At 44.7% G+C, this 25,815-nt stretch overlaps 1 protein-coding gene across 3 annotated transcripts in view; it reads right to left on the bottom strand.

Annotated features, from left to right (window-relative positions):
- Window positions 1-5,199: 5,199 nt before the first annotated feature.
- Window positions 5,200-25,815, bottom strand: part of Mdn1 (midasin AAA ATPase 1) — a 127,061-nt gene continuing 106,445 nt past the window's right edge. The window contains exons 85-102 of one of the 3 annotated variants that reach the window (XM_038347377.1): window positions 24,951-25,089; window positions 23,359-23,528; window positions 22,792-22,935; window positions 22,011-22,158; window positions 19,967-20,271; window positions 19,597-19,761; window positions 18,538-18,639; window positions 17,442-17,649; window positions 15,917-16,084; window positions 14,991-15,148; window positions 13,957-14,046; window positions 13,066-13,181; window positions 12,334-12,508; window positions 9,360-9,433; window positions 8,761-8,875; window positions 7,924-7,987; window positions 6,988-7,130; window positions 5,200-6,424 (exon numbers count right to left, since the gene is read on the bottom strand). In XM_038347377.1, coding sequence (XP_038203305.1) covers window positions 6,236-6,424; window positions 6,988-7,130; window positions 7,924-7,987; window positions 8,761-8,875; window positions 9,360-9,433; window positions 12,334-12,508; window positions 13,066-13,181; window positions 13,957-14,046; window positions 14,991-15,148; window positions 15,917-16,084; window positions 17,442-17,649; window positions 18,538-18,639; window positions 19,597-19,761; window positions 19,967-20,271; window positions 22,011-22,158; window positions 22,792-22,935; window positions 23,359-23,528; window positions 24,951-25,089 — 2,673 coding nt within the window. In that variant the 3' untranslated portion in view covers window positions 5,200-6,235. The remainder of the gene's footprint in view (window positions 6,425-6,987; window positions 7,131-7,923; window positions 7,988-8,760; window positions 8,876-9,359; window positions 9,434-12,333; window positions 12,509-13,065; window positions 13,182-13,956; window positions 14,047-14,990; window positions 15,149-15,916; window positions 16,085-17,441; window positions 17,650-18,537; window positions 18,640-19,596; window positions 19,762-19,966; window positions 20,272-22,010; window positions 22,159-22,791; window positions 22,936-23,358; window positions 23,529-24,950; window positions 25,090-25,815) is intronic. The other 2 variants (XM_038347378.2, XM_038347379.2) reach the window with 2 other exon arrangements.

Raw genomic sequence — 25,815 nt, 5'->3', positions numbered from 1 at the left:
CATCGTGAGTGATGCTCAACCCCATGTGCTTAGTCAGATTTTTTCTATTGTGGGAGCTTGAGGCTCACACTTGAAGCATCTGGGTTGGTGGCAAGCACCTTTACTGTCCGAGCCGTTTCAGTGGCCCTTGGCAATTTTCCTTATACATACCGCTTTAACTCTACGTTAGCGTGCTTGTTTCTTTCGAGACCCAGTTTCATCTTTTCCTCACAGCTGTTGTAAAGCTGTATCACACTGACCAGCTTTCTTTAAATATATTTACTTCGTCTACAAGTTATTTTTATTAATGGCATGATATGGATCTAAGTTCTTTTCCCGCTCCTAGACTAAAAATTTAAGGTCACTTATTAAATAATTCATAACTTTCCCCGGCCATGGTGATAATCTTTTTGACCACAGAGTCTTTTAGGGTCTGAATCTGTTCAGGCTTTTTTAAATTATTATTATTGGTTTTTATTGAGCTCTACATTTTTCTCCACTCCCCTCCCTGCCTCTCTCAGGCTTGTTTTGATCCTGGACTAGTAGTATGCGTAATTAAATGCTTTCTTCTCAGAAATTGCCTTGGCCATGGTTTCTCTTCACAGTACTAGAAACAGTGACAAGGGCCTGGCATACTGTGGCAAATTAAGATTACCTGCACACACACTTTCAGCTGTCAGCCTTTTCCGTTACAGGTTCTAAGCAGACTTTTTCATAGCTTTTTACTCCCCCCCCCCCATCTGCCATGGTCTTACAGATCCTGAAGATTTGCATTTCAGCAAAAGCTTCAGAGACATTGACCTTGAATGGGGGGATGTTTTCATAACTAAGACAGCACACAGAGAGCTAAGCCACGTGCAGTTACAGACATCTTTTAACCTCTTAGATGCTTTTATGTGCACAAAGCCTGCCAGTGAGGGAGCCAGTTTCGGTTTGGAATACAGGACAAATCCCGTCTCAGAGACAGCTAGCCATTAGAGGTCAGGCAGTGGTGGCACACACCTTTAACCCCCCAGGATCTGGGAGACCGAGGTAGACGGATCTCTGAGTTCATGGCCACCATAAACTACACAAGATCAGTGCAGAAACAAATCCAGGTGGTTGTGCCTCACACCTTTAATCCCAGTACGAGGGAGCCACACCCCTTTAATCCCAGCACTAGAGGGAATATAAATGGGAGGAGAGAGAGGCTTTGTCTGTTTAGTCTACGCCCAGTCTTGCTAGAGGTAAGACTTCTCTAGTGGCTGGATTGCTTTGCTTTTCTTGATTTCAGGTTGAACCCAATATCTGACTCTGGGTTTTTATTATTCATGCTACGTGTGAGTGTGTGGTGTGTGTGTGTGTGTATAATATACTCATATTTTGTTCTATATATCTTAAATGTATAAACAAAGCAGGCTTGGCAGTGCAGAAGCAAAGGCAGAACATAGACATAGGGCAAGCGAGTCCCAAGCGCACAGCCATGGACTTTACCCAGGCACCCAATCCACACAACAGGAGCGTAGCTGACTGGGTTTGACGCTCAGCAAGACTATGTGTGGGAGCTGAATGATGGGGATGAGGGAATCAGACTGAGGGGTAGAGAGCTGGGAGAAGCAGAGGAAGAAAAGGCTGGGAAGGAGGGGCTGAGTGAGGAGAGACTTGGAGCCTGGGAAAGGAAAGAGGAAGGTGGGCAGTTATCAGACAAAAGACAAATGGAATCAGAAGCCAGTTTCCCAGAACCGTCAACATAATCCCTGAAAGGAATTAGCACAACTCCTGTAACAAGGGTGGCAATGGCAGCGGATCTCTCCCTAAAAGGTGACGCACATACCCCGAATTGACTTCTGGTCACCACTAAGTCAGAGTGAGCTTGGAGAACAAAACAGCTCTCTTGTCCCTTGGACAGAACCAAAAAAAGACAAGACAGAGAGGCAAATAACAAAAATGCTACCCTCTGGGCAGAAATCTGTCCAGAATGCATGCATCCAGCCACTCACACAAGTTTGGCCAGCCAGCCATTCAAAAGTCAGGTCTCCCATGCACAGAAGGCAGAATCAGAATCCCAGGTCCTCTATCAGAGTCCCAATATAGCATGAAGCCTGTCCTTTTTAGCCTATAAGGCTCCCTAGTTGTCTCAACTAGAACTGGATTTGGAGCCGGGCGGCGGTGGCGCACGCCTTTAATCCCAGCACTCGGGAGGCAGAGGCAGGCGGATCTCTGTGAGTTCGAGACCAGCCTGGTCTACAAGAGCTAGTTCCAGGACAGGCTCCAAAGCTACAGAGAAACCCTGTCTCGAAAAACAAAACAAAAAACAAAACAAAACAAAACAAAAAAGACTAGAACTGGATTTGGTACATGAACTTAACTCAGAAACAGTATTCAATCTGTTTTGGTGTACGGGAGTACAGGCAATCATTCCAGACCTCTCTGGACTCAGTGTGAGGCATGGAATGTCTTCAGCCCCCACCCCCACAGGGTACAATGCTTCTAACGACAAAATCTGTAACATTATTGTCATTGCTGTCACGGGAACCGGGCGACATTTGTTTTGGCTATACATTCAGCGGGTATTTTGGTCAGAGGCATGGAAATTCCTCAGTGTACCACTAAGTGGGTGTGACTGTCGGGCAAGATGGCATTACTTCAATCGCTTCGGTAAGGATTCCAGACAACATGGGAACGCAGGCACATTGTAGCAACTCTGGTTTACTGTTACTAGTGGTGCGGAGGGGAAGGGACAGGTGAGCCAGGCAAGGCAAGAAGCTGGCCTGGCATTCTAATAGGGCTCTGGGGGTGGGGGAGTTCCTTAATTTTTGAGACAGCAGCTCACTATGTAGATTTGGCTGTCCAGGAACTCAGAGATCCACCTGCCTCTGCACCCCCCAGTGCCGGGATTAAAGGTACGCTTTACTCCACATTGTTTCTGAAAGGGGTTTTTAACTGGAGAAGGCCTATGCGGGTTTCACAAATAGCGAGCAGTGGAATAAGCAAAGACAAACAATTGGCTGGGGTGTCAGGCTGGAAGTTAAAGGAGCTCCAATTGCAAAGACCAAGGGGAAAAGTCACGCTTGACAGACGACTAGCTGGGATTTGGATGGAGTATAAAGTATAAAGGAGAGGCACAGGTAGAACTTCACCATGGGCTATGTAATGGTATACAGACAGACAGACAGACAATGCCGAGAAAGAATGGTGTGTGTGCCGGGCAGTGGTGGCGCACACCTTTAATCCCAGCACTTGGGAGGCGGAGGCAGGCGAACCTCAGTGAGTTGAGGCCAGCCTGGTCTACAGAGCAAATTCCGGGACTGTTATACAGAGAAACCCTGTCTTGGAACTAAAACAAAACAACATAAAAAGAACAGTATGTGTGAATATACCATTTGAATACAGTGTATTTGACTATAGTACAGTATATTGACTATGGCATATTTCAAATACACTAGATTTGAATACAGTAGTATATTTAAAGCCCGTTACCCAAGCGTAGCTCCAGCAGATATCTGAACAGAGTCAGACCGTGTCAGTTAGCAAGGGATGATAATACTTGGTGGTCTCTTCAATTATACTGATTAACCTCGTTCATGTACATATCACAGATTGAACATACACAATGATGTCTTGCCACTGTGATCAATGACTCCTCAAGAACACCAACAATCAGCCTGCTGTACTTTAATAGTTTTACTGGCTTTTGATACTATGTAATCCTGGAACTCAGAGCTACCCGCCTCTGCATCTCAAGGGCAGAGATTCAAAGTGTGTACTGTACCACCGCATCCCCCCCCCCCCCAGGCTGTGGGGACAGGAAAGTTAGTCGGATTAGATGATGACAAGGTGCAGATTGTGCCACTTGACCCCTGAAATATCAGAACTTCCCTACCTGGCCAGACCAGGTAGCTGGGGATAGGAGGGAGACTTAAAAGCTCATCATTCCCTTTGCCATGCCAACCCAAGTGGAAATGGCACCTGTTCATCATGATTCTGTCCCAAACCCCAGGAGCCACCCTATGGGCAAAGAAACCATTCCACGCAGGCATGATTTGGGAGGCCCCTCCTCAGCTAGACATGTTGATCAGAACTGTGGTCATTGCAACATGAGTGAAGAGTTACGTCATAAAGCGTAATCTTTATTCCACACGTGGTGGCGCCAACTTACCTTCTCCCTCTGCTGCAAAGCCTGCATGCAGCAGCTTACGGACCACGGAACAGCGAGGCCTAACCACTACCATATGAAGCGAGAAGTCTGTGGGCTAGCATGGTCTGATTGGCAAAGAGGATCAATTCCTACTCTTTAAACTGCCGTCCTATTTCTCATACTCCATTAAGAATGATCAGAGTATCCGGCCCTGCCCCTTGCTGGATAATGTAGCAGGAAATCTCCCCATACCCTTCACCATGGGCATGCACCTTCCTTCCCTGGGCAGCACACTAGAGCTGACCCTGTTGTCAGGAGAGCCAAACCCCCCCATCTGCCATGGGTTAGCATGGGTGAGGAAATTTCAATACCTTGTTACCCATAGAAGGCAAAAGAACTGGCCCCGTGACGATGAGAGCTGGAGAACTAGCCCTTTCCCTCACTGGCTGCAGCACGTGGGAAGCTGGGCCCTATACCCAGCCTGGGCAGCACACTAGAGCTGATCCTGTTGGCGATGGTGCAGGTGACCCCACCACCTCCTATGCCTCTTACCTAGGCAAGGTGGTGGAGCTGGCCTGGTTGGTGTGAGCGTGGGCGAGCCAGACCTGACCCGCTTCTCACTGCCAGGCTAACCAAGACAGTGACACCCAGGCCAAGAACCAACATCCACCTCATCTATAAACAGATCCAAAACAGAAGGCTCTCCACAACACAGGACAACAGGATATCCAAGAGGAGCCCCAGTGAAAGCCCATTATTGATGGTAGAGCAGAAACCACTGATCTGCTGCCTTGAACCAGATGACTCACGGCAATGAACGCTTGCGAGTGAAGATGAGTGGCTCCAGGCGAACTGTGACTCACAGGGGCACATCACAGTTTCCACGACAAGTCTTCTCCTTTTGCTTTGTTTTTCTAAAAATTATTATTATTATTATTATTATTATTATTATTATTATTAGTAGTAGTAGTAGTAGTATTTGGAGGGGGTTGTAAAGGCGGAGGGAAGAACGGGGGGCAGGGAGATGGTGAGATTGGGAGTTGGGATGTATAATGTGAAATCCTCAAAGAAGCAATAAAAGTTAAAAAAAGAACAATCAAAGATTAACTCAACAATTATTTAATAGTTTCTAGAATATAAGCTGCATAGCGTTTGAGTAAAAAATAACCTAACTTTAAGTACATGCTTCAGGACACTTGGCTAAGCAGTGAGCATCTGTGATGACCAGCACACAAGGGTGAGCACGCTGCACAGTGTGAGCTGCACAAAGACATGGAGACAGACGCACAGCACAACGCCTACAGACGACAGTTAAACACAACACAGAACATGATTTCAAGTATTCAAACACTGCTCTCTGGCCAAGGAAAACTGCCCTAACAAACAAAACCCAACACGACTGTGTTCTGTGTGAGGGGAAGACAGAGCTGTTTGGCTCTTGTGGATACGGCGTTTCCACAGAGAGACTGGCTCAGGGTAGCTTGAAAGCAGTATAGGGATAGTTCTTCCTCAACACTGGGGAAGGGTGGCTAAAGAAATAAATTACAGCAAGGGGCTATGGCAGTCGCCTTCCCATTATTGCATAGTCTCCCGCGCAGCCGCTGTGAAGGGCACAAACAGCTGCTGCGATTGTTGTACAGTTCTATGATCATCTTTGCTGAGAACATCCCTGCTATGTTTCCTGCTTTATATGCAGGATAAGAAGGGCCAATCAAGTGGTTCTACCTGTAAGCTTAAGGCGGGGACCTTCCTCCAAAGAACCTGCAGAGAATGCAGTCCCATGCCCCTGGAAGCATTTCCTCAAGAAGGGGGTTGAGGTCACTGCCAGAGGAAAACAGGTGGCTGGACTGGGGTAGTGTGACCTCTAGCTGGTCCCTAGTCATGAGCTCTGGCACCACTTGAGAGCCTTCTGCACTCAGCACAGCAGGAGGTCGAGAGCTCGGCTAAGCTTAGCTCTGTTACGTTGTAAATACAAACGTATAGTGCAATTTTTTTTTAAAAAATAACTGCTGGATACATTAAAAAAAAAAAAAATCAGATCCAAGATGAAGTAGTATCAGAGCAGAGTTCACAGTTGTCCAAAGGGAACACTGGGGGAAGATGCTGTGATCATGTAGCTCACTACAAACTGTTTCTGCTCTATGAGTGGTCAGATGCTGTCACCAGCTCAAACCACTGCCTCAGGGCATCACTGAGGGTCTCCGGAAGTGCATTCACATCTCGAAGAATGATGTAAAATGGAAATGGGAATTCTTCCATATAAGATCGGATTTCGGGCATCTCTCCAGGTCCTTTAAATATTGGTACTTTAATGTCCAAGATAGAATCCTGTTAACAAAAGACATTTGGGAAGAAATAGGAAAAATTCATCAGATCTTTGACTAGTTCATTGGTGACCTCGCTAGTTGACAAACTTTTATTCCTACATAAGAGAAATGTCTAAAGAGTTTATAAAGAAGGCAGCTCTTTCTGTGTTCCCCTTCTGGGACAAGGAGCAGTTCAAGGAAGATGAAGAAACCGCTTTCCTTGCAGCGGTGTCTCCATGCTCTACGGAGACACCACTCTCCTTGCCGGCCAGGAGCTCCATGTGTCTTCAGACCAAGTCTGCCAGCTGCTGGGATGCTATGGGAAAGGCTGGTCTCTACAAGTACCACACTTTCATACAGAGGGAAACTACACCCCAGAGGAGGCTTTGGAGTCCGTGAACCTCTGCTCTCCTACTCATGACCTATTTTTTTCAGTATTGTGCAGGATGCTCTGCACTGTGTGAAGTTGAATGCAGAAAAGTGCACAAAGCACCAGCCCCTCGGATGACAGAGCCACAGCCATACTCCAGAGCAAGTTCAAGGGCCCCTTTATCTGCAGAATCACGGCTTTCGGCGAGCACTCACCCGTGAATTGGGATTATCCAACACAACAAAAATGACGAAGATGTTGGTATTCTGGGCAGCCTGGACTGCCGCTAGGACTCTATCTTTGCCTTCGAGGAAAAGGCCTCGTCCATCGGAAACTATGAGGAGTAGTTGTGCAATCTCTGCAGAAGCCACAGTCAGAGGAGGAAAGGAAAAGGGAAGCTCATTAAACAACTGAAAACCATCTGCCGGCCACTGAGCAAACAGATGCCTGGAACTGCCACATTCTGCACACACGAGAGGCCTAGGTTCAGACAAGTTAGATCAACTTCAACTGGGAAGCAATTGATTTTTTTTTTTTTTTTAAAGATAGGGTTTCTCTGTGTAGTCCTCCTGGCTGTACTAGAACTCACTCTGTAGATCAGGCTGGCCTCGAACTCACAAAGATCCACTTGCCTCTGAATCCCTGAGATTAACGGCATGTGCCACCACTGCTTGGCTAAATAATTCTGAGTCCATTTTTTCCATATATATATATATATATATATAGTGATGGGGGGGAGGTTGGAGGGACTCAGGAGATGGCTCAGCTGGTGAAGTGATAAACGATGCTATGCAAGCATGGACCTGACTTAGGGTTCCCAGCACCCACATCAAAGTCAGGCGTGACAATGCACGCCTGTAATCCCAGTGCTGGAGCGAGGGAGACAGTAGGAAGCCTGGGGTCTGATGGCCAGTCTCACTGGGAACTCCAGGTTCAGTGAAAGACCCTTTCTCAAATAAATAAATAAACAAACAAAAGGTCAAACAACGTGATCAAGGAAGACTCCCAGTGTCAACCTTGGACTTGTACACACACATGCATCTACACACATACACGGAACGCATACACACACTCACCAAAACAAAAAAGATGGTGATGGACAGAGAGAGGAGAGCGGCCATTTGTTAGCAAAGGGGAAGATGGTGGCTCACCTGGACTGACGTTCTGGGATAGCTTCTGGGCAGCTGCAAACATTTTGGCTGCAGACTCTAGAAACTAAACAGAAGCGCACAGATTACTGCTACTGCCTTTCTAGCCACAGGTCCCATGGCGTCTGACACTGTCTTCATACTGTGTAGGCCTTTCCACCGAGCACCGGCGTGCTTCGTACAGACAGGACTGTCACTTGCTAGTCACTATTAGTGCCCTAAAACACTCCAAAGGCAGAAAGATGACGAAAATATGAAAAGCCAACAGTTTCCTTCTTTCAAGAAAAGCAAGAAAATAAACCTGTTGAGCAAAGAGAAGGCAGACTGAGAGCGAGGACTAAGAGCAGAGGCTGTTTCATCTTCTCAGACTCCCTAGCTTCCCCATCGTTTCATCTTACTGGACAGAGCCTGGGCAACACTGGGCAAGAACTGCTTCTCAAACGTTTCAAACCGCTAACCTGTGCTAATGTCAATGATCTTTGAGGACCGAGGAAAAGGAGCCGTACCTTGGCTAAAGGATGCCAAGGCAACAGTTCTGGCAGCATACAGACTGTGGATTGACATACTATCTGGTCTATACCCAGAAGGCAGATGGAGGTTTCTAAAAATTGGTGTCTTTTAACATCAGCTTTAGATTAAAAAAAAAAAAAGTACGAGTGCTCTATCTGCATTTCTGCATTCATACCCACTACCGTATCCCACTGAGGATGGTTGTGAGCCAACATGTAGCTGCTGGGAATTGAACCAAGGACCTCTAACCAGTCCTTCTAACTGCTGAGCCATCTCTCCATGCCCCAGCTTTAGAACTCATGCAAACCAATACTGACTTCGCGAGAATACCTGCGCAATCTTAGTCTTCCTCTGCTGGAATTTGCAGAGCCGCAAAATCTGAGACCCAGAAGAATCACCGAACTGCTCGTGGAATGGGTGCAACAGCTTTACCGACTCTCCAAAACTGGAAAAGAAAACCAGATACAAAATGATTTTTCCCCAGTCGTGTGATCAAATCAGTAAAAGCTAGAAACAGGATTTCCCCACTGGTATTAAAAGGCAATGTTAGAGCTGGGCGGTGGCGGCACACATCTTTAATCCCAGTACTCGGGAAGCACAGGCAGGAAGATCTCCTGAGTTCGAGGCCAGCCTAATCTACAAAGTGAGTTCAAGGACAGCCAGGACAAGAAACTCTTTCTCAAAAAAGCCCAAAGATAGTATTAGGGGATAAAGAGATGGCTCAGTAGTTAAGCAAAGAGGTTAAAGAGCACCTATTTCAGGGGACCCAGGTTTGGCCCCACCATCACAAATGCCTATAAATCCAGTTCAGGGAATCCAGCGCCTCTCCTGGCTTCCAAGGATATTGCATGCATGTGATGCACAGACATACAAAATGGCAAACACCCATATACATACAATTTTAAAAAGGCTTTAAAGGGCAACATTACCTGCACACAGCAATCTGACCCACTTCCAGGAGGGTAAGAGCATTACCAATCACAGCCAGAGACTCAAACGCAAGCTATGAAGAAAAGAGAGTTGAAGGCATCAAATCTCCTTTAAACCAGTTTGCTTTAAGATGTCACAAAACATTATTATTATTTTTTTTTTTGTATGGCAAACAGGTGAACAACACTCCTGAAATGTCATACAAGCCCCTCAGGCTCTCCTCTGTATTGTAGATGTTTCAACTCCAATGCATCACACTGATAGGAATGGTTTGTTTGCAATACTACTGAGAAATGTTTCATAAATGCAACTTTTCTTTCTTTCCACAGCAAAGACTACATAAAATCTTCCTCGCCTCCCAGACACGGTTGCTTTGTATAGCTTTGGAGCCTGTCCTGGAACTTGCTCTGTGACTTCAAGCCAGAAGCCTTGAACTTGCCTCTGCCTCCCAAGTGTTGCAAGCTGGGATTAAAGGTGTGCACCACCACTGCCAGGTTCATGAAATCTTTCCTATGTAACTGAACTTAAAACAGTTTAAATTCATTCTTATGTAGTGTGACTATAGAACTGAGCTGGAAATGTTATCACCAGGGTCTTTCGGCTGAGTCCTGGTCTGCTCTGTAGAGGGTCTTTTTCTGTGTGTCTGCCCAGGGAACACCGTCCCTCAACTTCTGGTTTTGTATGTGATGCCTGAGATTTTTCTGCTGCCATCTGTTGCCCCTGAGATTCTTCCTGCCTCCTAATTCTTTAACTGGCAGAGAAAATGAGCCCTGCCAAGACCCCTGGAGTGTGACACACTACACCTCAGAGTGCTGGCGAAGAATGAGCTTTGAAAACAGAACTGAAAAGGGAGGGGGCATCTTGTATTTTTCGAAGTGATCTGAAGAACCTCAAAATTTCCTATTTATATTTCTTCCTTTCCACCTGAATGGGAGGGAAAAACACTGTGCTTAGTGTTTTTCTTTCGTGCTTTACTGCTCCGAGACCCTATGCGGTTTAAAGATAGGCCCAAAGGAACTGTAAGTATCAAGTCAGCCAGTTAAACTGAAATCCCTTGTAACAAAACGGTTTATGGTTTGGAAATACTATTCCTGCCTATATAAAGGAAGTAAAAATCTAGCTCACCATGAAATAAAGCATAAGAAGAAAATTTTTATTTATTTAAAAATGGTTACAGAAGCTGGAAGGTGGTAGTGGTGCATGCCTTTAACCACCAGCATGGCGGCGGGGGGGGGGGGGGGGTAGATGCACAGGCAGAATATCTGGGTTTGAGGTCAACCTGGTCTACAGAACTAGTTCTAGGACAGCCAGAGCTGTTACACAAAACCCTGTCACAAAAATGGGGAGGGTCACTCATAATTGCTTGGAGGAAATGCTTTAGGGTCGCCAATTTGTGGGTTCTAAATTTCAGGTGTGAGTAAGTTAAAAAGAATAGTCTTCTTAGGCACCCGCTGAGCACTTCTGTGGTCTTCAGTGCACTCCCTCCTGCACTCACAGCTCTGTCTGGTGTGAGAGCACACAATGGCCACATTTCCACATCAGTGCCCACCAATGCCTCTTCTCTTAGACCGTGGGAGGTAGAAGAGCTAAGGATGGCTAACCCTTCTCCTTCTTTGGATACTGCCCATTTTAACATTTAATAGCTCGTTGTCTTCATCTGCAGCAAACCAAAGAGATTTCAAATCCAAAACACTGAATTACAAAGTTTTATACGCTGACAGACAGAACTTTAGCCTTTGTAAATAAAACAATTAAGGTTTGCACTCCTCTGATCAAGTATCTGTCTATAAACAAGCCTGTAAGTAGTCTACAGATAAAGGACAAGGGAATGAATGAAGGGAACACAGACTTAGTTTTAAAAACAAACCCTCCTTCATTTCTTTACTTTTCAATTTCTGGGTCAGAATTAACTTAAAGAATTCTTTTATCTTCTATATTCCCAAGTCAACCAACACAGAGCCTAGATATAAAGACCACACAGAACTGCGAGAAAACTAAAAAGCAAAAATGAGAAATCTTATCACCACCCACATGAACGACAGCACACAGTTTTATAACAAGTTAGTTAAAATGCAAAAAATAGTACTTTAAATAAATATACATTTAATCTTCATCACTGAGGTAGGGACTGCTATAATCCTCAATTTTTTCCAGAAAGTATAAAACTGATGAGCTGCCCCAAGTTATGGTGAGGTGGGATGGGGACCAGACTCAGAGGGTGTGGGGTAATATTCTACAGGCCACATATTTCTGCACTGTATTGACAGCCAGGCTCTCAAGCCACAAGAACAGCTGAGGTGCTAAAAGCACTTTCAGACTGGCTGTCTCCTGAGCTCAGGGTATGCTGATGTTGTTCTGCTCCTTCTTTGTAATTATGGGGACCGATTGGAAAGGTGTTAATTCCAAGCTAGTGACAGAGCTGTGGACATGACTTTAGTCCTGCTACCCTGAAAGCAAAATGCTAATCAACTTCCCCCTCAGTTTACCTGGGGGATGAAAGCTATTTTGAGAATAACCGCGGGTGATCTTCAGGATTTAAATAAACCCTGAGACTCCCTTCTGATACTGCTGTGTAAACTGTGTCTCAATTATTCCCGCGATAGTTTATGTTGGGGCTGGACCCCGACAAGAGGGTATTTACTAAGATTTTCTAGGAGAGCACCCATATTTTAGGTCAATTGTTGGCTTATGCTAAATAATAACATCACTGTAAAAAAAAAAAAAAAACCCAAAACAAAGAAAAAAAATCCCCTAGAAACCAAATAGACAATGGTTTCAGAAACCATGTGATATGCAATCAAAACAGTTTAATTTTTGCATTTTACAGAAAATAAACACTGTTCAGTATAAAAACAGTAAGGGATCAAAATATTTGTGCCATCATGGAATTGGCCCTCAGGCCTTAAAAGTACACACCATCCTACTGTCCGGATATGCTGGACAGCCTGGCTTAGATTTCGCTCTCCTTCTCACCTGCTTGGTGTGGTTGTCAACCATGCTGGAAGAATCATCAATAGCCAAACAAATCTGATACTGCCGTTTGCTGGGCTTGGTCCTTCGAAGCCAGATCCTGTCTTTCCGAAACTGACTGGCAATGTACGGAATGATCTTCCGCATGTTCAGCCGCTTGCCCGTGCGATAGTCCCCCCTGTTACAGGAAAGATGAAAACAGTCCCATGCCTCAGATTTAAGAGAAAAATCATGTTAGTAATAACTTAAAACTACAGTGTCAAGTTAACTAGTCCTTGGGCAAAGGTGCTACCATTCACTGAAGACTGCAGGCTAGTCTTCCGACTGCCAGCTAGAGCTCTGGTCCAAGATCTGACTGTAGTAACTAAGTTTTTCCAGAAAAGCCAAAACACATTTTATAAAATTAGAAAATATAATTTTCTGTATTTAAAAACAAAGTCCTATATGCTCTCCTTTCCTGTTCTAGACCATGACTTTGACTACATCTTTGCGGCCCTAGTCCTGGCTGAGTCACACCACACCGGCACAGGGAACAGCACCACATCTAAGGCTGTTTCCACACAGCAGTAATGTAACTGCCTTCATGCTGCATATACTTCTTCCCCACAGAAGAGCACACACGCAGTTACTACATGCAGCTAACAGGGGAGAGCAGCAGTATCGAACATCGGAAGTGGCAGTATTATATAAACGGTCAGTGCTGACCTCTACGGGCCTCAAGAGGGAAAGACTTACCTCAGCTTGGCTGCCTGTGTGGGCTCTAACAGCAGACGAAGCTGCTCGCACAGCTGTTGTGAGAGAGTTGCAGTTAAGACTAGGTAACTCTGCCACATCTCAGCTGCAGCCTTCTCCTAGGACAGCAAAACAGAATTGTTACTGGACTGTTGAAGCAGAAAAGAACTTGCATGAACTTTCTTGGCAAAAACACTTTAAAGCCTTTCTCAGCAAGCAGCAATTCAACTAAATCAATAAAAAATGTTCCCTTGCCCCCAAACCAATAACCTACAGTTCCAAGAAAAAGAGTGCAATAGGCCAGTTAATGGGAACTCACCAACAAATCAGCAATTTCCTCCTGTCACCTAAAGAACAGGACCTGCACGCCTCGCACAGCGGCGTGTGTGAACGAGGAACTCTGGGTGAGGCTGATGAAGCCACTCTGAGCTCTCATCAGTTTTCAGAGGGAAAGTGACAACAAATACCAATCCCCCCAGCAGCACCAATCCATGGACACACCGGCAGAACACATGATATACACGTGCGAAAGATGATATACACAGAAAAGAGGTTTGCACACGTACCTCTATATTTAGAGGTTAAACCATTAAAATAAAAGACACTCACAGCAGAAAAGATCTAGAAGACTGCAAGACCACAAGCATGACCTTCTCCCTAGCTTCCTTTACAAAGCCAGGAACACAAGTTAAAGGAACCAAATACATATGTTTGCTTTAATGAGACTATAGATCTAGTGGCAAAGAGGCAGAAACAGTGGATACCCAGGCTTAGATTCTGACTATACTTTCTACTGGCCTCTCCTTTTTACAATGTAACTGGAGCCAAGAACCTACTGAGTTGTATCTTAAAAACCCAGGCAAATGATTTTGTGGAAAGAAAGGTCTGACTTACCTCTTCTGCATTCCCATAGTCATGAGCCTGCCAGGTCTCCAGCTGTCGCTCCATCTCCTGTCTCAGCTCACTGACATCTTTTAAAAGGGGCTAAGAAGGAAAAGCTACAGGTAAGTGGTGGCCCAGGCTGTAATCAGTATCTTATCATTGGCTGTCTTCCTACGGTGTGACCTTGTTGCAGGTATGTCTGAACTCACAACTTAGGCAAATCTAAGGGGGCAATCAAATGATTCCACTTCCTGTTTGCAAGACCACATGGATGAGTCAAACTTTCATCATTTAAAATACAGCCTAGTCAAACAAAACAAACCGAGACTTCTTTTCTTATGTGTACACAGACGCACGTGTGCATGTGGAGACCAGATGACATCAGGGGTTTTTCTTCCAGAGTCACCTATTTTCTGATAACCTCTATCTCCATGAAGTCAAATTACTATGGGGAAGGATCAGCTACAAGGCTCCTCATGCGGCTGGAGAGATGACTAAGTTAGTTAAACACATGTCTTGCAGGCACGACCCAGATTCTAGCCTCAGAAGCCAGGCCCGCTGATACACAGTATCAGTACTAGGAGGTAGAGACAGATGGGTCCCTGGAGCTGGAGGCTCAGCCTCCTTAGCCCATTTGGAAAACTCCAGGCCGGTCAGAGACACCGATTTCAAAAGGGGAAAGCGTGGACAGCGATGACGAAGGACACCCGAGGCTGTCCTCTGGCTCCCGCCTGACCCCACTGACCACCTCTGCACCTCCCCATACATAAAGTTACTGTCACACAATGTCATGAGTTGTCAGCTGTCCGCATGGCTCCTAACACTGTCACCCTAACAGCCAGTGCTAAAAACCCGCGCCACACACTGGATGAGTCTGGAACGACTTCATAGTTTAACAAAGGATGTATGTATTTACTAAAAGATTGCTGTCGCACCCAAAGTCCTCTTAACAATTTTGATAAGAATTGATATTCCAAACAATGGGCTATTCCATAGAAGTCTAAAGTAACTTAAACTAAAAATTAACAGAGTTGTGAGTTCCGTACTTGGAAAACTGGATCCACAAGGAACTGACGAAGTGTATGAATGGTCGAGTCCCGGCTTCTTTCTGGTTTCTCTGTCTCCTGGTGAGATGCGCTTGTTCTTGGGTCTTGATCTTCTTTCGTTTTAACCGTCTGAGTGTCCATATCCATCTCATGAGAGCCTGTATTCATAGAAAGATATGGTTTCATTTATCACGTTATTTAGGCAAGACTGATCTTTCACGACTGCCCTCACTCAACAATTTCCACCTGTCTCTGCTCCATGTTGATTCCTTACGTCCTGTAGTCTACGTTGTCACTGCCAACAGGAATGAGGCAGAAGAAAAACCCTTAAATCTGCTACGACCTTTAGGATTTTCATTTATTATACTGGCGGAAGCTATTTATTTTTAAAGAGTGTGCACATCCAGCACGACCTGTGTATGTGGTGGTGTAGGCCTGTATTGTCAGCATTGGAATACCCAGGAAGACTGTGCGTGCTAGGCCAGCCTGGCAATATCATGGTTATTTCAAAGACCAAAGTAGCAAACTGCCTTGTAACAGAATTTGGTTAGCCATGAAATATTTTCATATACATCTCCTCATTTTATTTCTTTAATATTTTTCCTTCCTCTATGCTTATACCTTAATGTAATTAAAAAACAATCTCTATAATTAATGATCAAGAACACCTTATACAAGTTCAGTAGACAGACTCTTCTGTTTTTCCATATATGTTTAAAAAAACATGAATTTCTCAGAAATTGTTTCACCTGGATGATTGATATTCTGCAAGACCATCCTTTGTATCTCAAATAGATTATGATAGGCAAATTATTTTCACCAAAACCAGAGATTAGAACAGGAAAGAACAAAGAAGAGATTTTTACTACAGTGCAAGAACTAGACAGCCTCAGGGCTTTCCAGTCTCTTCCCTCCTCAGGGCTCACCAGAGGCCGCAGCAGGGTCTGACTTCACTGCCTCTGGCTTCAGCTGCTCCGTGTCCTCTGCTCTGAGCAGCTCCTCTTCTGTATCCATGAGGATATCTTCTGCTTCCTCCTCCTCCTGATCCTGTCTAGCGTCCTTTGTCGTCTGCTGCTGTTCAGTACTGGCCACATCTGCCAACAATGCATGGAGGGAGAAAACTCACTTTATTTGCAGAGTGAAACGATACTGAGTGGATACCGTCTGTCTACTGACACTGCTTCTGCCACTGACCAACCATCGGACCCAGACACTGTTTTGGGCCTGAACAGCTCCCACTGTCCTACTGATGTAACTGCCCATTGTCTACCTCCTAGAGAAGATATAGAGATAGTATGCATACATACACATAACAAGAGAAACGGGCATTCATCTGGGTTTTTACTGATGTAAACAGAAAACAGTGTCGAGTGTGGGCACGTGACTTTGGAGCAGCTACTGGAAACCATGGTTGGAGAAACTTTTAAGTAGACAAACTAATATAAAACAGGGCACAGAAAGAGTCTCAGCATTTTAATCTTGAACAAGTTCAATCCGAAGACCTCATGGCTCCCAGAGATTTGAGAAATTCTATAACCAAGAACTCCAATGTCTCTGACATAGAGCAAAAGCTGAGTATATTCTTCCCAAGGCTATGACTAGACTAGGCTTGATTCAGTCTCTGTCTTTCTCTCCCACAACAAAGAATTTCACATAGCACAGGCTGAGCACAAGTCTGCTATGTAGCCAAGGATGTCCTTGAACTTGTAATGCTCTGGAGTGATGGGGAAGTGGTCAGCCCACTTAGCTTTATGTAGTGCTGGGAATCAAATCCAGGGTTTTGGGCACACTAGGGAAGCACTCTTACCAACTGAGTTAACAACCAGAGCTCGGGTCCCATTCACTATTCACTGCCCATCACTAAGTCATCTGGTGTTTATACACTGGATCCCCAGTGGATCTATGTAGAGCCCCACATTGGAGTCTTGCCTTATAAGAGGCTATGACACACTGCCTACGGTGAGGAATGAACAAGCCCAGGCTCCAGCCTGCGGAAGGATCTGGACCAACCATATATACAGTGATCAACTTTCTCTTTCGTTGTTCCAAATACAATAGGAGACAGGAAGCATTATAATCGTTTCTGTTCTCTTCACAAGAGAGGACTGAAAGACAGGAAGTGGGATGACTGGCCACTAACTTTCTCCTTCCAGTTTCTATTATAGTTGGTCACTGTTCAAGGACATTCAACAATGTTCAATGCGAAGAAATAAAAGGTCAGCACCAGGATCACAGCATGCGGCCAGCTGTCTGAGGACAGAGGGCTACCCCAGGCTACGGTTATTTCAGTACCAGAAACAAGTTGTATTTCTGCCTCATACAAATATTGTACTGAGAGAAAAGTTTTATAAAGCCTTTCCCCCTCTTCTACTTTGCCTGGCATGTACAGTCATACTGTGCAATGTCAGAGATCGCTTTGTGAGCAAAAGCAGAGTATTCCCAGCACCATACCGTAAGTCTGTGCGTCGTATGCATCGCTGCCTTGCTTAATATGTTCAAACGTGTCTGAGTCTTCCACCTGAGCCTGGGGCTGGGGCGGGGCCGGGCCCTGCTCAGAGTTCCTGTCTGTATCCACAGTCCTCAGCCTCTTATGCACATGCTCACTGTGGTCACCCATGGAGCGTTCATTGTCAGCCTGCCCAGGTTTCCTCTTAAAACTCTGCAGGATTAATGAGATCATCAGAACCTTGTCTGCAATGGCAAAACCTCAAAACAACCAACATTCATCCCCAGGGAGGAGGTTAATCAGGGATAGCCACACAACAGTGGAATTCGATACAGCTCACTAAAGTTTTGTGTTTTGGTTCCCCTCCACCCACTCTGAAGCTCAGACTGGCCTTGGATTTGCTATGCAGCTAAGATCACCTTTAAACTCCTGATCCCCTTGCTTCTGCCTTCCAAATGCTAGATATAAGGTATATGCCAACATGACTGAATCTATGATATAACTAACAAAGAAAGCAAAGAAGCACGCATATGTATCATGTGTATGAGTGAAACTGGCAGCACTGACTCTCAATGTGAAAGGTCCCCTCGGTGGTTTAGGGACAGAACAGCATGTAGGCTTTTAGGAGACTGTTGGTTTTTTAGTATAGTAATCTCACGGGCATGACTGTATTTTAAAAGCTGTTAAGTCTGATAAACAGTGGGCAATGTCAAGAGTAAGACTGTTTGTTGGTGCTGTACACAGCTCTTGAGCCCTAGAGCAGGAGCAGCAGCAGCCACTGGAAAAACCCAGTCGGGGTCTTCTCTCTAAGACTGTCAATTATCAGGTCTGGTAAATGAGCCAAGGCTAGAAATGTAGTCGTTTGCTGTTGGTTTTTCAATAGTCAGTATGTGTGTTCATGTGTATGCAGAGCTCATGGAGGTCAGAACTGGAGTTATAGACAGTTGTAAGCTGCCATGTTACGTAGGTGCTGGGCCAGAACCTGGGTCCTCTAGTAAGTGCTCAATGCCAAGACATTTCTCTAGCCCCACCATTTGCTTTTAAAACTCTTCACTTTTCCTACCTGCCTTCATCTAAATTTAACCAAAGAATGATAGAAACCTGTGTATTTTTGTTGGTCTTTCGCTGGGAGGCCAAACGTGCAATCAAGTTGGATTCGTGTCCTTCTGCCTGGTTTGCATCTGCAGCTCCAGTCCCATGTTCCTAAGAAACCCAAATCAGAGGAGGGGGAGAAGCTATTAAAGCAATGGCTGCCGTGTTGCAATGGATCCAGCTTTTCTCAATGCCCACTAGTCTCAGGGGGCTAACTCCCCCGTGTGCCTGCCTGATGCAGAATTCCACCCCTAACAGAAGCCCTGCTTGTGGATAGCAACACAAAACTGAAATAAATCCAGGGCCCTGGCTTTGCTGATTGTTCCTTGTCTATGGGAGCATAAGGTCTTGTTCTGAAGGCCAGACAGACCAGGCTCCATCAACTAGTTATATACCCAGGGGCTGTCACTGAATTTTACCAAGGCTTATTTTCCTCAAATATAAAATGGAGAAAAGAGAACAATAGCCATCTATTTCTTTGAGCTCTCTGGAAACTTGTTGACTAATGAACATGTTCAGCACCTGATGAGTGCGCAATGAATAGGGGTGGAATGAAATATCGCTGCTGCTGGGGAGGGACTGGGCCTGCAGCAGCAAAGGAGCAATTCAGTGATATTCCTTCTTCCCACAGCACCAGCACCAGCGACCTGAGGTGCTGCCCTCAGAACACATTACCACTAGGCCAAGACGGAATAGATTCCTTATAAAACCAAAACATTTAGAAGTCTACTGAACAACAGGGGAAACTCAAAATACCATTAGAGGCACAGGGTTCTGTGTGAAGTCCAAATTTGACCTTTCTCTTCTTGGGGAGTTTTTTGAAAAGTAACACAAAACTATAGCACCCACAGAATTGTAAGTCTAGTAACTTTTAAAGTAAGCACATCACTCAAACATAGTTCGCAGCACACATTCTTGTGTGTGTCCTGAGAAGCACAAACAAAGAGGCCAGAATGGGAGACGATTCTTTAGACATCAACAATAACAAAAGACAACAGAAATCATATACACCAACCTGCCGAAGAGAACATGGTTTCGGACAGACAGACACTGGGGACGGGGTCTCACCTCTTTGCCCTGCTCTTTCTCCGGTGCAGCCCCCGCTAGCTCCACAGCCTGTACACTCTGCACACTGTCCAGACCAGTCTGCCCACAGGAGGCATGCTCCTTTCTCTCTGTGGCCTCTGGGACTTCCTCTTCACCACCAGACTTCTCCCCTTCCTCTTCCTCCTTCTACAGAGAAAAAACACATAAGCTCTGGGGATAAATACCAGGGGCCTAGCAGGAAGCAGATGTCCTACTCCTTGCTAAAAAGCGGGGGAGATGCTGTATGGAGCAGACTCTGTAGTAATGAAGAAATAGCTTACAAGATTCTGCTGGAAGTGACATGTCTCTTCTACTACTTTTAATACAAGAAAAGTTCCATATCCCACAGTACCTGGGGCTGGAGACCTTGGTCAGCAGGACTAGCACCGCTCTCTTCACCTCCATCAGTGGCAGCCCTGTCCTCCTCCTCTGCCTTCTCCTCCTCCTTCTCCTCCTCCTCGTGCTCTTCTGCACTGCTGGCTGCATCTCTGTCGCGCTCATCCACTCCTGTATCCATATTCTCCTCACCTCCCCCAGGGCGTTCCTCGGGTTCTTGTGGACTGTCGCCTTCATTCCCATCGGCCTCGGGCTCTTCAGTTTCATGGTTTGTTTCTTCCATATCTTCTGCTTTTTCTTTGATCTCCAAAGGATTCTCTTCTGACAGAAACAACAATTTTTAAAACTCATGATTTCTAAACCTGGGAGGTGGTTAGATAAGAGAAAACACTGCCCACATTTCTAGATGTGCTGGGTTCAGTTCCCAACACCCACATGATGACTCACAACTGTCTGTAACTGTAGCCCCATGGGATGCAATGTCATCTTCTGGCGTGCAGAAACGCATGTGGACAAAATACAAGTATACATAAAATACACATATAAAAATGTTTTAGTCTTATTTTTTAAGCCAAGCATTGGCAAGCTATAGCCCATAGGCCAAATAGTTTCCTACATTTCTGTCTGTGAAGTTTTCTGGGAGCACAGCCAAATACATTCTATTTGTGTGTTTGCTCTATTGTTCAAGGCCTAAGAATGTGTTTATCCCATTTATTGTTCACTACCTACAACAGTTGCTACTCTGTAACAACAGAGCTAAGTATCTGCAAGAGAGAACTTATGGACAACAAAGCTTAAAGTATTATTTGAGGAGGGACTGGAGAAATGGCTCCCAAAGAATGGAGGTTAAGTTTCCAGCACTTCGCATAGTTCATCACCTTTTTAACTGCAGTTCCAGATGCCCAATGCCCTCTTCTGGTACCAGGCACGCATGTGGTACAGGGGCGTAAGCAGGCAAATACACATGGGTGCTGAGCTTAACTTAGCTTCTCATGCTAGCAGAGCAAGCATTTCCCTGAGGTCCCAAATTTTACTTATAAGTGTTTCCCTATATTTTAGATACTTCAGAAAGCTATTAGCCAGTAACTGTCTAACATAACTGTCCTTTGGTTCATATACACAGGTCTAAAAGATCCTAAAAAAAAAAAAAATGAGTATTTTAAGAAGGATAACACACTATACCCTCAGTAGTTGTAATTGTAATTTATGTGTGCTTGGTTGTTGGCGCTTGGGATTAAAGCCTGATTCCAAACTGGGTGGCGGCGGAGCACGCCTTTAATCCCAGCATTTAGGAGACAGAGGCAGGCGAACCTCAGTGAGTTTGAGACCAGCCTGGTGTACAAAACAAGTTCCAGTACACCCAGGACTGTTACAGAGAAACCCTGCCCTGAAAAACCAAAATAAACTTAAATTCCAAAACCGATTTTTATATAAATGGTTTTAAACATTCTTTATAACATTTTTTGTCTCAATATATATCTAAAAATTATACACAGACTTAGCTTTCCTAGGTACGTAACTCAGTTAAATCAGGGAAGCTACCTAGCGTCCTTCTGTGAGGCTGATCAGCAGAATGAGTTCCCACCTGTTACCCTTAGCGGAATCCCTACAAATGAATTGGGTAGCAGAGGCTCCAGGTTACTGCCACAGTATGTGAGACTTTCCTGGGCTTATTCTTATTCTCTCTCATTCTCCATTAACATGACTTCATATTTTAAGATGGAGACATAGAAGCCAATAGCTGACACCCTCATTCCTCTAGAAGAGCTGCACAAGAGCCCTGGTAGACTAAACCTGCACAGTGTGCACACTGACCCACGAGGTGGCCCAGTGGTTGCTCTGGAAAGAGGAGTAGAGAGAAAGCATCATCGATGGGTCAATGCAATTCAAACAGTAGGAGGGGAAGGGGCAACTGAAGAGAGAGAGGTATGCTGGTCTATGCATGGTAGGTTTACTCAAATTGGAATGGAGCTAGCAAAACAGTATTTCTGACCCTGTCACGCCACTGGCCAAAAAGGAATCAGTGCTGCCCAGTGCCATGGGCGCCCTGGAAGACGCACCTTCTGCTTCCTCGCTGTCTGTGTCCTCCCCACCAGTTTTGTCCTCGCTGTCAAGTTTCAAGTCATCCGGAAGGTCTAGGGCCTCAGGTTCTGGCAACTTGTCCTGCTTGCCATGGTAGGGGTCCACTTCATTCTCATCATATTCCCTCTTTGAGACAGCAGAAAGAGAACAGGGAGAGCAAATTTTTTTTTTACAAAACCAGAGACCACGATTTCTTTCTTAATATTACTAGCACACTTTAGTCATTTAATAGTATTTTTCAGTCTTTCATGTTAGAACTTCAAATTTCATCTTCTATACAGACTCTGTTATGTTAAAACCTAAAACTTACATTAGCAAAACCTAATAGTTAAGATATATTCACAAGGCTGGGCGGTGCTGGTACACACCTTTAATCCCAGGATTTGGGAGGCAGAGGCAGGTGGATTTCTGTGAGTTCGAGGCCAACCTGGTCTGCAGAGCAAGTTCTAAGACACCCAAGGCTACACTGAGACACCCTGTCTTGAAAAAACGAACAAACAAACAAGATACATTTACAAAATGCTGCAACCTTCCTCCCCAACTATGAAGGCCAGGATGGATGCGAACTCACAGTCCTCCTGCCTCAGCCTCATGAATGCTAAGATACAAGAGTGCATGCTACCATGCTTGGCTCTGATGCATACTCTTCCATGAAGAATGCAAAAGGAAGCAATGAATAGGAAGGAAAAAATGTTGTAAGACATGCAAAGAACTGCAGTCTTGAGCCAGGAGACTGAAACACTTCTAAATGTTCACTACCTCATCAATCTGCTCATTAATTTTCTCTTGGCCTTCTTCAACGTCTTCAGGTTCTGATTCTTCTTTCTCATCTTGATGTTTTTTATGTTTGTTCAAATTCCCAGCATCCAAGTTGTCATCTTTAGCAACAAGCTCAGAATCTTCCTAAATGAAGAAAGAAAACTGTCATACATCCAAGAAACTGCTTCTAGGTGGACTGGCCCTAAGATACAGATGACTTCTGCTGTTAGGCCCAACCCAGAGATGACTGGGCACCATTCACGATGGGCAGATAGCCACATTGTGTGTCAGTCTGCCCCCACAGCAGCAATAGGGTGCAGTGGGTCTGATTGACACACCATTCTCAGCTAGGAGTTGGGGTGCAGCTGCACTGGAGAACTGGCTTCCTTCCTCCACAAGAAGACACGGGAGGACTAGGAGGCTGCTATAAGCTCTCAGTGTGAACAAGAGAAGACAAGAGATGGAAGAAAGAGAAGAGAAACAAAAGGAAAAGCAGCAGACAGCAGGGTATGGAAGGTCCAGCTCCTCGGTTGCAGCCTGAACTCTGGGAGGGGGACTCTTAATTACCTCATCCATTCCCGGTCCTGTTTCTTCAGCTTTACTGTCATCATCTTCATCTTCTTCCTCATCATCTCCCCAAAGTCTCTCATCTAGCTTGTCAGCTTCCTCTCCATTGAGATCGCCCATCTGCTTATCCAGGTCTTCGTCCTCACTATCAGATTTCTCATCACCCTCTTCTGGAAGGGAACACGCTAAGCTTAGTTAGGCAGGTCCCTCACCAATCCAGGTCTCTGTGTGTAAAAGGCAAAGATACTTCCCAGCCAAAGTGTCATTAGGATTTACCGCCTGTTTCTATAGAACACTATGGGAAGATACCAAGTAGTTCTAACATGTTTTGCAAATCATTTGGAAAAGGACTTTTATGTGTGAATAAAGAGTAGGAAAAGCTGCTGGGATGCCTGGTTTTGACGCTGGGGAGGACACTTTACAGGATCTAGTAGCCACACTTAGGTTTAGCGACAATTTGTATTTATGAATAGATACTGCATTCCCTGATCTTTTCTTTGAATACTTTACTATGTTTGTTCAAATATTGAACTATGCATCAGATGAGAAATTCCTTGCCCTCATCTTTATTCATCTGTCTTCTTTTGATGCTAGGTATATTCTTATGCTTCAATGGCAATCATTTACACATTTCTTCTACTGTAAGTTAGCATTCATTTCTGTAAAATCTTTGCTTAAAATAAAACACTGCATTTCAAGTTAGAAGTCTCTGCTTTTGACAATAATTAGATTTAAGTACTGGATTATGGCACAAGCACGGCAGATGGTGTGCTATAAAAATTATATTGTTATGTTTATAATGCTACGAGGAATACTAATAAGATGTTAACAAACAAAAGCCAACTGCAGAACAGAGTGTGCCTATATGCCGCAAACAGGAAAATACACTAGTATTAAGTGGCTCATGTGGTAGGCTTAATGGTGTTTATTTTGTTCTTACAGTTTAGTAACAAACATCTGCTACATTTTGACTTTATTACTGTGTGTACATGTGAACACTCATGAGCCTAAGTTTGTGGCGGTCAGAAAGACCACAGCTGTCAGCTTTTGTTTTCTACTTTCTGAGACAAGGTCTATTTTTCTGCTGAATAAGGTTAGTTTGCTGCCAGCTTGTAGGGTTCTTTCCTTGTGAATGCCTTTCATCTGCCACTATGAGTGCTGGAATTACAGATACCCATGTTGGGTTCTGGGTCTGAACCCAGGGTCCTAGGGCTTCCAAGGCAAGTGCTTTTACTCACTGAGCTATTTCCCTTAGCTCCCTAATATTTCTATGATCCTTAAAAAAGTCACTAAAAACTTATCCAACAACAAAAAAACCTCCGAATAAATTCAGAGCCAAGCTGTTACAGTTCATCTTGTTGTTTTGGATTTCTCTGCAGACCACTGAGCCACTTCATCCAACAAAATCAAAGTTATGGCTCATTCAAAGGAGAACCTTCAAACCTGTAAATCTGCCTTACAAGAGATGGTCACAGCAGGCACCCAGGTGCTGATGTGATCTGCAGTTACGTGAGCCATCAGCTCATTGCAGAATACAGCAGCCTCCTTATTGAGATTCTACAAGAAGCAGAATGAAACAATGGATCTCAGACCTTCTTCAAGCTCGCCATCATGTGTCTTCCCATCAAAGTCTTCTGACATCTCGATGGCATTATCCTCGCCCTTAGTATCAGGCTTGGAGTTAGGGTCCTCCTTGTCCTTCTCTTGCCCCTTCTGAAATGTATCTTCTACCTTCAGGAAAAAGCGTAGGAGCACTGGTCAATGCTGTGCTTCCTGTGTGTTCTGTCAGTTCTAGACTACAAATGCCCAAGTGAAGAGTGTGAAACACTGCATCAGGACAGAGAACACACAACAGGGATCGGATGAAGAGAGCCACATGCAGTGATTTATGAAGGCTTGCTTTACATTTCTAGAGTAAAGCTTTATTTTATTGCTTTTCTGATCAGAGGATACAGAATTTTATTTGGGCTTTTTTCATGAGAATTGTAAAAACACTATCACTACCACAAATAAACAAAGCAAAACAACAAGCCAAATAAAACCTCAAAATCAGTATTCCAGAGACATTTTAAAGAGTATGAACTCTTCCCAGGAGTGATGCTCTAAGTCTTCAATCATAGCTCTCTCCAGGGCAGAGTTACAGGTGGATCTCTACTGACTGAGGTTAGCCCAGTCTCTCTTGCAAGAGCTCCAGTCCAGTCAAGGCGACATAGAGAGACTTTGTCACAGAAAGAAAAGGAAAAAAAAAATCCAGCTAGGTGTGGTAGCATGCCCAGAAACTGGGAGAATTAGCCTGGACATAACATCCAGACTAAGCACTCCCCCAGGAACCAGTCTTATCAGCCACATCCTTTTTCTTTGCTTCTGTCACTTTGATCTTTAAAATAACAGTGCACTTGGAGATAGAAAGATGGCTCAGCTTTTCCAGAGGACCTGGGTTTGATTCCTAGCTCCAAT

The sequence above is a fragment of the Arvicola amphibius genome, chromosome 11, assembly GCF_903992535.2.
Source record: "Arvicola amphibius chromosome 11, mArvAmp1.2, whole genome shotgun sequence".
NCBI classification, from domain to species: Eukaryota; Metazoa; Chordata; class Mammalia; order Rodentia; family Cricetidae; genus Arvicola; species Arvicola amphibius.
Note: the sequence above shows the minus strand (reverse complement) of the source record. Positions and strands in the feature narration are given on the sequence as shown.